The 12531-nt window shown below is 40.1% G+C and overlaps 3 protein-coding genes across 5 annotated transcripts in view; 1 reads left to right on the top strand and 2 right to left on the bottom strand.

The window, feature by feature from the left end:
* Positions 1–12531, top strand: part of LOC311256258 (diablo IAP-binding mitochondrial protein-like) — a 53412-nt gene that overhangs the window by 32515 nt on the left and 8366 nt on the right. The gene's annotated exons all lie outside the window — the stretch shown is intronic.
* LOC311256138 (odorant receptor 131-2-like) lies at positions 2841–3939 on the bottom strand (the record flags this gene model as incomplete). Its single annotated transcript, XM_084350967.1, has 1 exon — positions 2841–3939. The coding sequence occupies one exon, from the start codon at positions 3937–3939 to the stop codon at positions 3022–3024; it is 918 nt and encodes a 305-aa protein (XP_084207093.1). The 3' UTR covers positions 2841–3021.
* On the bottom strand, positions 6998–8153 carry LOC311256069 (odorant receptor 131-2-like). The gene has a single exon (XM_084350826.1). The coding sequence runs from the start codon at positions 8089–8091 to the stop codon at positions 7117–7119; it is 975 nt and encodes a 324-aa protein (XP_084206952.1). The 5' UTR covers positions 8092–8153; the 3' UTR covers positions 6998–7116.

The following is a 12531-nucleotide window of genomic DNA, read 5'->3' as shown; positions in this document are numbered from 1 at the left end:
TAAAATTTTTGTTTGTTAAAAGATCGATTGTGGAGAATAAGAATTTGGGGTTGTTTTTATGGTCATGGATTAGGTTTTGGAAGTGGGAGATTCTTGCCTGTTTGACTGTGTTATTGTAAATTTTGAGGTGTTGACGTAGTATGTCATGGTGAACTGTCAACTTTGATTTTCTCCATCTCCTTTCAGCACTCCTGCATTCCCTTTTGAGTTTTTTAATTTCCTCAGTTCTCCACGGAGGTGTAGGTCTTGTTTTAATTGTTTTGATAAGAAGTGGAGCCACTGAGTCCAGTGTTGACTTTATTTTATTGTTAAAGTTGTCAGTAATAAAATCGCAGGGTGCTGGTAGAATTTCTGCAGGAGTGCTCTGTAAGATCTGGATAAAATTTGCAGCCACTTCAGAAGTTAGGTAGCGTTTCCTCACTGTTCTCACAGGGGCCTCCCGCTGATTAAAACTGGTGATTGTAAAAAACACACAAAAGTGGTCAGACACAGCCAGGTCCACAACAGAGGGCGCACCAACGGACAGACCATAAGATATAACCAGGTCCAAGGTGTGTCCCCTGCTGTGGGTCGGCTGCGTGACGTGCTGCTTAAAATCGAGGCAGTGTAAACGGTTTAAAAATTCTCTGGACATTGAGTCTGAGGAGATGTCGACGTGTAAATTAAAATCACCGGTTATTAAAATTCTGTTAAAGGAGGTATGAATAATTGATAAAAGCTCTGAGAATTCACTAATAAAAGAAGTGGAATACTGGGGTGGTCGGTAGACAGCTATGCAGAGGATGGGTGGACTGCTAAAAACGAAGGCATGGTATTCAAAAGAAGAGTATTTGTTAAAATTGACTTCGTTTGTGTGCATGTTGGTCTTTGTGATTGAAGCAGTACCGCCCCCTCTTCTGCACCCCCTAGTAGAAAATAAAAAGTTAAAATTTGGTGGGGAAGCCTCGGTGAGAACAACAGGTGCGTCAGTCCCAAGCCATGTCTCTGTTAGGAGAATGCTGTCCAGGTTATTATCTAAAATAATATCATTTGTAATAAAAGATTTGTTTAAAAGAGAGCGCACGTTCAGCACAGCCATTTTAACATCTGTGCTGAACGTGCACTCATCACTTTTTTTCAGTGGAATGTTAAAAACACAGTTTGATCTAAAAACAGTCCTGGGTCTCATTTGTCTGTGTGATATTATAGTTTCTATTGTGTGAATATTGTCCTGTGCCACTGGGGTCACTGAGGGAGGGGTGTGTATGATGTAGGTAGGGGGGGGTGGAGGTGAGTGTGAGTGAGATGCAGGGGGCCTGTGTATGGGTGTAGTGATATACGAAGACAGTAAATATTTTACAGGGTTTCTGCAGGGCTTACCAAGTAAAATGTAAGACCTTCAGAAAAATTAAATCTGGAGTGCTTAAGTTCAAACATAATGTGATGGAGGTGCTTTGTGTACACAGAAGTTCAAAAAAGAGAAAAGTCCAAGATTAAAAAGCCAGAGAAGAAGGCCCTGTGTTCCACTACGTGTGGGTTGCTACTCATCTGATTTTAAAAATGAATTTTCAATAGGTAATTCAACATGATATAGCTATCTAAATAAAGACTTTTAAACCATTTCTTCAAAAGAGTTGCTTGGATTGTTCACTTTTGTTTAAATCTAAGACCTTTAGTATGAATAATGTTTAAGTTTTAAAGCATGATAGAAAACCAGCAGAAACTAAAGAATGATTTATTTTCATCACATTTTCTTAGAGGTTCTCAGCAGTGTATAATAAAATATTTTTCTGTTCGTCATTACCATATATTATATGTGTGTGTATATATATGTATATACAGACACAAATTATAACGTATAAATCCCTTTATTCATTCAGCAAGCCAAACTTGTACAAAGTTAGTTGCACTCAGACCAGATTACACAGAAACACAATACTAATATTAATAACATTTTTGAGGCCACAATTTACTAATCTATTAATGATAGTTTCTTTTAGTGTTGACGAAATAATCACATTTTCTCAGATCTTCCCAGCAGTGTATAAAGGAGTTTTTTGTTGTTGTACCGTAATTTCCGGACCATTGAGCGCACCTGAATATAAGCCGCACCAACTAAATTTAGCAAGTAATATAATTTTTTTACATATATAGGCCGCACTTGTCTATAAGCAGCAGGTGTCCCCGTTGTAACATGAGATATTTACACAGAATGATGGAACACAGAAAGATTTTTTAAATGTTTAATTAAATAAATGCTTTTTTCCGAACAGTGCCTGTAACACGGCAGTAACACAGCAGTAACATGGCAGTAAAACGGCAGTAACACAGCTGGTTCAAAAAATAACCAGCCTACCAGAAAAGTCATTGATCGCTATCTTCATCTTCCTCCTGTGCACCAAAACCACTGAAATCGTCTTCTTCAGTGTCGGAGTTGAACAGCCTCAGAATGACTTCGTCACACACTCTCTCAGTCTCTCTTTCGTTGTCGCTCTCAATGTCACTTTCATCTTTAGGCAAATTTGTGCTTGTGCTGTCCTCTTCATCACACAGCAGTCCAGCCTTCCGAGACCCGTTGGTGATCGTGGATTGTTTCACACTGCTCAACGCTGTCAAGATCCACTGGCAGACTTGAGCAAAAGTCTGTCATTGTTTAGGCCGCAGGGTTCAAAGTGTGTGAAAAAAGTAGCGGCTTATAGTCCAGAAATTACGGTAATTACCCTGATAAGTTAATAATTAGTTGCAAATGTACAAAAAAAAAATCGACACATGCCTATTGCGAGAGAGGAAGCCTCTGATGTGCAATTGTGTCAGTGTTTGTTTGTCTTGTCTTCTTTGTACGTGTGCAGCATAAAAACACATTCAATAAGTTAAAAACTGTAAAGACATCCCAAAAAACAGTCTTTTTGTGATCAGAAAGCCTTATTGGCTACAAAATTACAGATGAAAGGTTTAGATATTAATCCAAATTGTACTCAATCATGATTTTGAAAGTTAGATAAACAGACAAGTTGTCCTGCAGTTTGCCTGCAGGGTTTTATTTTACTTTGTTAGAGCAGCAGAGAAACGTTTCCTGATGTAGACCCTGAGACTCTTGTCTCTGAAGCCGTAGATGACCGGGCTGAGAAAGCGTGGAATTAGAACGAAACAGAAATAATTAAAATAGGCGACATCTTCTGTTCTCCAGTTGGAGTGCAGCACTATGACAGTCTCAGTGATGGGGATGGTGAAGGCCAACATGCACAGCAGCAGCTGGAAGCCATGCAGCAGCACAGTGTGCATGGCTTTACTCACAGACGCTGTGTCTTGTCTGAGCTTCCTGGTTTCCAGCAGGATTCTCACATATGTAAAGAGGATGATAACAGCCACTACTGTGAAGAAGAGAATACTTGTAGCAGCTTTGAACAGTGTCTGAATTTGAGATGAGTTGACAAGTTTAGCTTGGCAAATCACAGGGGTAGAGAGGACATCCACAGCTGGATCATTCTCCATGATGGAGTGGTCAATGATCGGGAAGACGCAACTGATGAGCCACAGTGACAGAACAATGATCCAGATACGGTCTGAGCGCCAGGCCACCGGACGCTGCAGGGGGTAAACGATGGCTATATAACGCTCAAGTGACATGGTGGCCAGGATTAACGGTGTGTTCTGGAAAGTGGCAGTGGAAATGATTAACAAGGGAATGCAGTAGACAAGAGCAAATTTCACACCTCCCATGGCAAAGAGGAAGAGCAGCACAGAGGACAAGAGCTGCATGGTGTCATTGATCAGCATGTAGGCAAAAAGGATGTAACGTGAAGTGTCCATGAACTGCCTGTGAGACGCAAAGATGTGCAGCATAACACCAATACAGCAGAGGAAGACACAGAAAAACGGGATAACAATACACACTCTGATGATCACAGACAGTCTGTTGTTGGATGTTACATTGCCTGAAAGTTCAGTCAGATTCTGCATTTTGCAAACGTTGCCAGAAGCAAACCTGTTAAAGAAAAAAATAAGTGAAATTTCCATATGCAGTCTGACACACAATTTAAAAGACAAGCACCAACAAATTCAGTGTGATTACAATCAGAATAAAAGTGGTTAAAAGTCTCTGAAACTACAATGAACAGCATACAACACATAAATGCATTAAATTTGAGATAAAACCTCAACCTCAACACACTGTACACTGTAAATGAACACACAGCCAACATTCAGGACATGAAATAAACTCCTCTCATCCAAGGAGACCTTCATCAACCAGAAGAGTCAAAGCTTTAGATCTCTGTTCTTATCATGTAACATGTCTTCAGTGAGCAACATCTCTGGCATGTGCTTCCCCTTATCTGAGTGTTTGCGGCATTCACAATTCTCCAGAGATACATTATGTACATGCTGTGGTCATAAAGCATCAAGTTTGTCATGACAACAGAATTCAGTGAGGAGATATGCAAAACTAGACAGTTCTTTCAAACCCTTTTCCATGCATGTGACTCAAATAATTAAAACTCTATGAAGTTTTTGTAGCCAACTTTGGCAGTGTATTTTCAGTTTTTGGGAAAGAAAGGGACAATTTTTTCCCCAATAAAAATAACATTACATTGATCAGATATAAAGCCTGGACATTATAATGTGGTAAGTGACTATTTTAGCTTGAAATCGATGACTTTTTAATGGAATATTTACTTGCACAAAGGACTATTTTCAGCAACTGTTACTCCTAAGTTTGTTGTGCTAAAAAGGCTAATTGATGATTAGAAAACCCATGTGCAACTAGTAAGCACAGCTGAAAACTGTTGTACTGATTAAAGAAGCACTGAAATTGGCCCTCCAAAGGCAAGTTGAGTATTTTACTTTGTAAGCCCTGCAAGCCCATTAGTTGGATGGTCTCAAAATGGCCAGAAAAAGAGCTTTCTTCAAAAACTCATCAGTCTATTCTTGTTCTGAGAAATGAAGACTATTCCATGTAAGAAACTGCACTATTTCCATCACAGAACAGCACAAACCGGCTCATACCTGTAGGCCTACCTTTCTTGTGTATTTTCATTTAATACAATTTATGCTAATCTACTTTATAGGCCCAACTGTTGCTCCACATTATTTTTCTGATGTTGATGTAATTTGCAGACTCTGATTATAGACACAAAACATCTGACCAATCTCATTTTTTTTCCATCATGCATGATCAAAATTGGCCTCTGAAAAGTGCTGTAATGAGCTCCACTCCCTCCATGCTGAAAACATACAATTCAGTACATACTGTATGAACAATGTGCAGCAGACTCTGAGCTGGTGAACATCTGTACAAATAAATCTGACTCAAGTGTTTATCTTTTTGGGGAAATAAATAACTAGATAAATATCCGTTTTACACATGTCATGAGTCAGTGATTCGACTAGAGTGATGTAACATTGATATACGAAGACAGTAAATTTTTTACAGGGTTTCTGCAGGGCTTACCAAGTAAAATGTAAGACCTTCAGAAAAATTTAATCTGGAGTGCTTAAGTTCAAACAGAATGTGATGGAGGTGCTTTGTGTACACAGAAGTTCAAAAAAGAGAAAAGTCCAAGATTAAAAAGCCAGGGAAGAAGGCCCTGTGTTCCACTACGTGTGGGTTGCTACTCATCTGGTTTTAAAAATGAATTTTCAATAAGTAATTCAACATGATATAGCTATCTAAATAAAGACTTTTAAACCATTTTTTCAAAAATGTTGCTTGGATTGTTCACTTTTGTTTAAATCTAAGACCTTTAGTATGAATAATGTTTAAGTTTTAAAGCATGATAGAAAACCAGCAGAAAATAAAGAATGATTTATTTTCATCACATTTTCTTAGAGGTTCTCAGCAGTGTATAATAAAATATTTTTCTGTTCGTCATTACCATATATTATATGTGTGTGTATATATATATATATACAGACACAAATTATAACGTATAAATCCCTTTATTCATTCAGCAAGCCAAACTTGTATAAAGTTAGTTGCACTCAGACCAGCTTACACAGAAACACAATACTAATATTAATAACATTTTGGAGGCCACAATTTACTAATCTATTAATGATAGTTTCTTTTAGTGTTGACGAAATAATCACATTTTCTCAGATCTTCCCAGCAGTGTATATATAAAGGAGTTTTTTGTTGTTGTACCGTAATTTCCAGACCATTGAGCGCACCTGAATATAAGCCGCACCATCTAAATTTAGCAAGTAATAATTTTTTTTACATATATAGGCTGCACTTGTCTAAAAGCAGCAGGTGTCCCCGTTGTAACATGAGATATTTACACAGAATGATGGTACACAGAAAGATTTTTTAAATGTTTAATTAAATAAATGCTTTTTTTCCGAACAGTGCCTGTAACACGGCAGTAACACAGCAGTAACATGGCAGTAAAACGGCAGTAACATGGCTGGTTAAAAAAATAACCAGCCTACCAGAAAAGTCATTGATCGCTATCTTCATCTTCCTCCTGTGCACCAAAACCACTGAAGTCGTCTTCTTCAGTGTCGGAGTTGAACAGCCTCAGAATGACTTCGTCACACACTCTCTCAGTCTCTCTTTCGTTGTCGCTCTCAATGTCACTTTCATCTCTAGGCGAATTTGTGCTTGTGCTGTCCTCTTCATCACACAGCAGTCCAGCCTTCCGAGGCCCGTTGGTGATCGTGGATTGTTTCACACTGCTCAACGCTGTCAAGATCCACTGGCAGACTTGAGCAAAAGTCTGTCATTGTTTAGGCCGCAGGGTTCAAAGTGTGTGAAAAAAGTAGCGGCTTATAGTCCAGAAATTACGGTAATTACCCTGATAAGTTGAGTCAAAAACAAGGATGGATTAATAATCAGTTGCAAGTGTACAAAAAAAAAATCGACACATGCCTATTGCGAGAGAAGAAGCCTCTGATGTGCAGTTGTGTCAGTGTTTGTTTGTCTTGTCTTCTTTGTACGTGTGCAGCATAAAAACACATTCAATAAGTTAAAAACTGTAAAGACATCCCAAAAAACAGTCTTTTTGTGATCAGAAAGCCTTATTGGCTACAAAAATGCAGATGAAAGGTTTAGATATTAATCCAAATTGTACTCAATCACGATTTTGAAAGTTAGATAAACAGACAAGTTGTCCTGCAGTTTGCCTCCAGAGTTTTATTTTATTTTGTTAGAGCAGCAGAGAAACGTTTCCTGATGTAGACCCTGAGACTCTTGTCTCTGAAGCCGTAGATGACCGGGCTGAGAAGGCGTGGAATTATAACGAAACAGAAATAATTAAAATAGGCGACGTCTTCTCGTCTCCAGTTGGAGTGCAGCACTATGAGAGTCTCAGTGATGGGGATGGTGAAGGCCAACATGCACAGCAGCAGCTGGAAGCCATGCAGCAGCACGGTGTGCATGGCTTTACTCACAGACGCTGTATCTTGTCTGAGCTTCCTGGTTTCCAGCAGGATTCTCACATATGTAAAGAGGATGATTACAGCCACTACTGTGAAGAAGAGAATACTTGTAGCAGCTTTGAACAGTGTCTGAATTTGAGATGAGTTGACATATTTAGCATTGCAAAGCACAGGGGTGGAGAGGATATTCACAGCTGGATCATTCTCCTTGATGGAGTGGTCAATGATCGGGAAGATGCAACTGATGAGCCACAGGGACAGAACAATGATCCAGATACGGTCTGAGCGCCAGGCGACCGGACGCTGCAGGGGGTAAAAGATGGCTATATAACGCTCAAGTGACATGGTGGCCAGGATTAATGGTGTGTTCTGGAAAGTGGCAGTGGAAATGATTAACAAGGGAATGCAGTAGACAAGAGCAAATTTCACACCTCCCAGGGCAAAGAGGAAGAGCAGCACAGAGGACGTGAGCTGCATGGTGTCATTGATCAGCATGTAGGCAAAAAGGATGTAACGTGAAGTGTCCATGAACTGCCTGTGAGACGCAAAGATGTGCAGCATAACACCAATACAGCAGAGGAAGACACAGAAAAAAGGGATAACAATACACACTCTGATGATCACAGACAGTCTGTTGTTGGATGTTACATTGCCTGAAAGTTCAGTCAGATTCTGCATTTTGCAAACGTTGCCAGAAGCAAACCTGTTAAAGAAAAAAATAAGTGAAATTTCCATATGCAGTCTGACACACAATTTAAAAGACAAGCACCAACAAATTCAGTGTGATTACAATCAGAATAAAAGTGGTTAAAAGTCTCTGAAACTACAATGAACAGCATACAACACATAAATGCATTAAATTTTAGATAAAACCTCAACCTCAACACACTGTACACTGTAAATGAACACACAGCCAACATTCAGGACATGAAATAAACTCCTCTCATCCAAGGAGACCTTCATCAACCAGAAGAGTCAAAGCTTTAGATGTCTGTTCTTATCGTATAACATGTCTTCAGTGAGCAACATCTCTGGGATGTTCTTCCCCTTATCTGAGTGTTTGCGGTCTTCACAAGTCTCCAGTGATACATTATGTACATGTTGTCGTCATAAAGCATTACGTTTGTAATTAACAACAGAATTCAGTGAGGAGATAGGCCAAACTAGACAGTTTTTTCAAACCCTTTTCCATGCATGCGACTCAAATAATAATAAATATGAAGTTTTGGAGCCAGTGAGTGTTTGCTGCATTCACAAGTCTCAAAAGATACATCATCTACAAACTAGGCCCAGTTTTTTCAAAACTTTTACCGTGCATGCCACTCAAATAATAAAAACTCCATGAAATTTTTTTCAGACAACTTTAGCAGTGTATTTTTAAAGAGGTCATATGCTTTTTGGGGTTTTCGCCTTTTCTTTATTGTGTTATGTAGCATTTTTGTGCATGTAAAAGGTCTGCAAAGTGAAAAAACCTACGACCTCGCCAAAGGGAGTTACTCTCTCCCACAGAAAACACTGCTCCTGCACTGCCTGAAACGCCTGGTTTGGAGTCGAGCCTTTACTTCAATAACTTATGTGCATCACCCTTTAACAGACGTTACATAGATATATATGTTTATATGTATATTATAAAATATATTTGGATGTACCACAGCCATGGTCATCAGCTGTAGCTGCGTTATGTTGGATCACACCACCTTGCTTGGCATAACCTGCCCCACTCTGCCTCTGATTGGCTACACCCTGCCCGGTAAGTAATGCGCAATTGCAACTTCTATCAAAGATTGAACAGAGGCGAGATGGCTCCATAGCTAAAATAGAGCATTCAAGACATGGTGTGTAAAAGGATGCTGCAGCAATGCACCATATGAGAAAAATAACATTTTTTTTTTAAATTGAAGTATGTAAACCTATTCTAATAAGGCCCCCAAATAAAAGTATGAACCTGAAGATTAACATAATATGACCTCTTTAATTGTTTGTGAAAGAAAAGGAAATTGTTTTTCAATAGAAATAACATTACATTGATCTTATGTAAAGTCTAGACATTATTAATGTGGCAAATTACTTTTTTAGCTGGAAATTGATGATTTTTTAATGGAATCTACATAGGCGTACAAAAGACCATTTTCAGCAACCGTGACTCGTGTGGTCCAATGGCTAATCCAAGTTTGTTGTGTTAAAAGGCTAACTGATGATTAGAAACCTCTCATGTATTGCTGGCACAATACACTATGGGCCGGATCTACTAAGATCCCAAATTGCTTGTACTAACCTGCGTGCGCAATAGGGCTGTCAAAATTGCTCCAAAATGACGTTCGAATATTCGATCTAAAAAAAACACATAGGTTCGAACTATTCGAATATCTATATTTGTGCATTATGTCAATAACATGAGAACAAACTAATACAACGAGACATAACTACTTGCATAAGTATTTTTATTTCAGTTTTAACATCTCTGAAAATATACACTTTACAAAATAAGTATATTAACTAACGGCTGACACCGTAAAACATTTAAGACGGTAGACAGCGCTCTCGCTCGCCCCCCTCTCTCTTTATGCGCATACTGAGTGAGTGCTGAGCAATTAAAGGTCCCGACTCTTGTCCCTACTATAGGCAGGCTTCATTCAGTGATTGACGCAAATATTATAATAACATTAATTGAAGTTTTACAGTATATAGAACGAACAGTGAAGGCTCCGAGCAAGCTGTGCTGTGATAAACATGGAACAGAAACATTTCTTTGACATGAAACAGTAAATAATCAAACCAGTCGGGACCTGCAGTGCATGAAGCAAATGTCTCTACCTTATTCATGTAATATCTATTCAGTCAGAGTACAGTAGCCTACACTTTAAATAAAATAAGATACCCAATTCCGAGAAATGTGACAACAAAGAACTTTTACCCTCAGGGGTCATATACAATAAAGTGCTATTATAAACGAAAAAATTGGCTACTTACATTCTTGGTGCTTGTATAAAAAGAAAAAAAAGAAAGGAAAAACTGCATTTTATCCCAGTGTCACTGATTGTCAGGCTCTTTTAGTCCACTGTCAATGTCCGGTCTTAGGCCTGAAGGCCTACAGGTTATTTGCCAAAAACACAAGAAAGTCCATATGTGAAGAGGCCAGTGCCGATCTCTTTTTATTCACTATATTCCTAGCGGAGGAAAAGACGCGTTCAGGGCGCACTGAGGATCCGGGGATGGAAAGATATTTCTTCGCGACGTGAGGGTATCTCCCAGAGCCCAAAGTGCTCCACCACATGAGTGGGTTTTGTTGAGCAGGTATTGGAGACTCTTGTTCATACATCGACATCTCTTTTTGAAGCAGCAGACTGATGTTCTGGCCTGACTCTGGGCTGTCCCTGCAATACGTGTCTCCGAAGAGATCCCCCATAGCCGTTAGAGCAGTTTTCCCAGCGGTTTGCTGATCACGGGGTTGTCCGGGACCGGTTTCACTGCCTCTGCCTCCTGCCACATTCACCTGTTTCATCTCCTCCAGTATAGCCGCCTGCACCTCCCGTCTTTGTTCCTCTTTTAAATGAACGAGGTGATGAAAGCGTGGATCCAGGTAACTAGCTTTGTTCAGCAATATAAATGTGCCCTTTTCCTCACTATACCGCTTCTCCAGATCGGTGGTGATTTTTGTCTTCATCTCTGACAATGCAGGTGGTTCTGGTTCGTCTGGCGTTTGCTTGTTCAGTTGAGAGAGAAGAACATGTTTTAAAGGCAGTACAGCCGACGCAGTTGGATATTTGTCAGTTGACAGCGCTTCTTTTGCCACTTTGAAGGGTTTAAGAACCTCTTGTACCTATAGTAAATGAGTAAATATAATATGCGTTGATATTAGGTCAGGTAGGTTTGCATTTGTCCAGTTTATTAACATTCACACAAAGTAAATTAGGACCATCATTCTACCTATCTAACAAAACGAGAGGAAGTTTTGCATTTGTCCAACCTATTACAAATTTCATACACTACGCTCACCTTTTCCATGAGGGACCATTCGCTTGTGGTCAGCTCCATTCTAGACAGTTTTTTCTCAAAGATGACAGCAGACACAGCTGCTTGCTGCTCCGACGCCTGGCAGATCATGTAATATGTGCTGTTCCATCGCGTCGGACAGTCGTTAATCAGCTTCTCCGTTTTCAATCCCAAAAGTTTTTGTTTCTGCTGGAGGAGGTAGCTGTCGGTGGTAGATTTGCTGAAATGTGCCGCCGCCACTTTCAGCCTACTAACGGGTGTTTCAATGGCTCTGACCCCGAGCCCTTTATGCACAGCCAAGTTAATTGTGTGTGCCACACATGGTATGTTCACTGTTTCAAGATGTCTCTCCACTCCATTGACGTAATTAGTGGCATTGTCCGTTGTTACGGCAATCACAGATCCCCTTTTTATGCCATAAACATCCACGATCTCTTGAATGCATTCGCCTACATTCGCTGCAGTGTGGCTTTCCGTAAGCTCTTTTGTCTTAAGCACATAGTCGTGCATTTCCCAGTCACCTGAAATCCAGTGGGCCATTGCTGTAACATAGGATGTTGTTGCTAGGGAAGTCCGCCCGTCCGTGGTAAGAGCCACATCTTGGTCTTTGAGTAACTCCTTTATATTGTCTGCTTTTTCAATCCTATTGGTGATTGTTCCACGGCTCGGGATACGGTACCTCGGTTCCAATTCTTGACAAAACTCTCTGAAAGCCTGTGCCATCAACGATACTGATCGGCCTCATGTCCTTGCATATAAACGAAGCACATTTCTTCGTGCACGCCTCTTGTCGTGCTGCAGACAAAAAGCTTGTGGTGGGCTGTGAAAAATATGAATCGAGACGTGGCTGTTTAGTTGGAGTTCCAGACATCATGGCATGCTCATTTGGGTGCACATTTTCGAGATGTGCCCTCATGTTGCTGGTGGTGGAATGGTAAGCTAACTGTAGCTTACACAGCATGAATACAACTTTGTGGCGAGTCTCCGCATTTTTGCTGTCTACTGACCAAAATCCGAAGTATTCCCAAACGGGGCTTTTTAGGTTGCTTGGAGTCCAAACTACTCTCGCTGTTGCCGAGTTGGGCTCTGAACTTTCTGCCATTTAGTGTTTTTCTCTGCCATGCATCTGTCACGGTTTTTGTCGTCTCACGTTCATCAACGAGTGACGCTGTGCAAGTGCGA

Source organism: Pagrus pagrus, assembly GCF_965226575.1.
Source record: "Pagrus pagrus genome assembly, chromosome: 4".
NCBI classification, from domain to species: Eukaryota; Metazoa; Chordata; class Actinopteri; order Spariformes; family Sparidae; genus Pagrus; species Pagrus pagrus.
The sequence above is the reverse complement of the archived record's forward strand: the minus strand, read 5'-3'. Positions and strand labels throughout refer to the sequence as shown.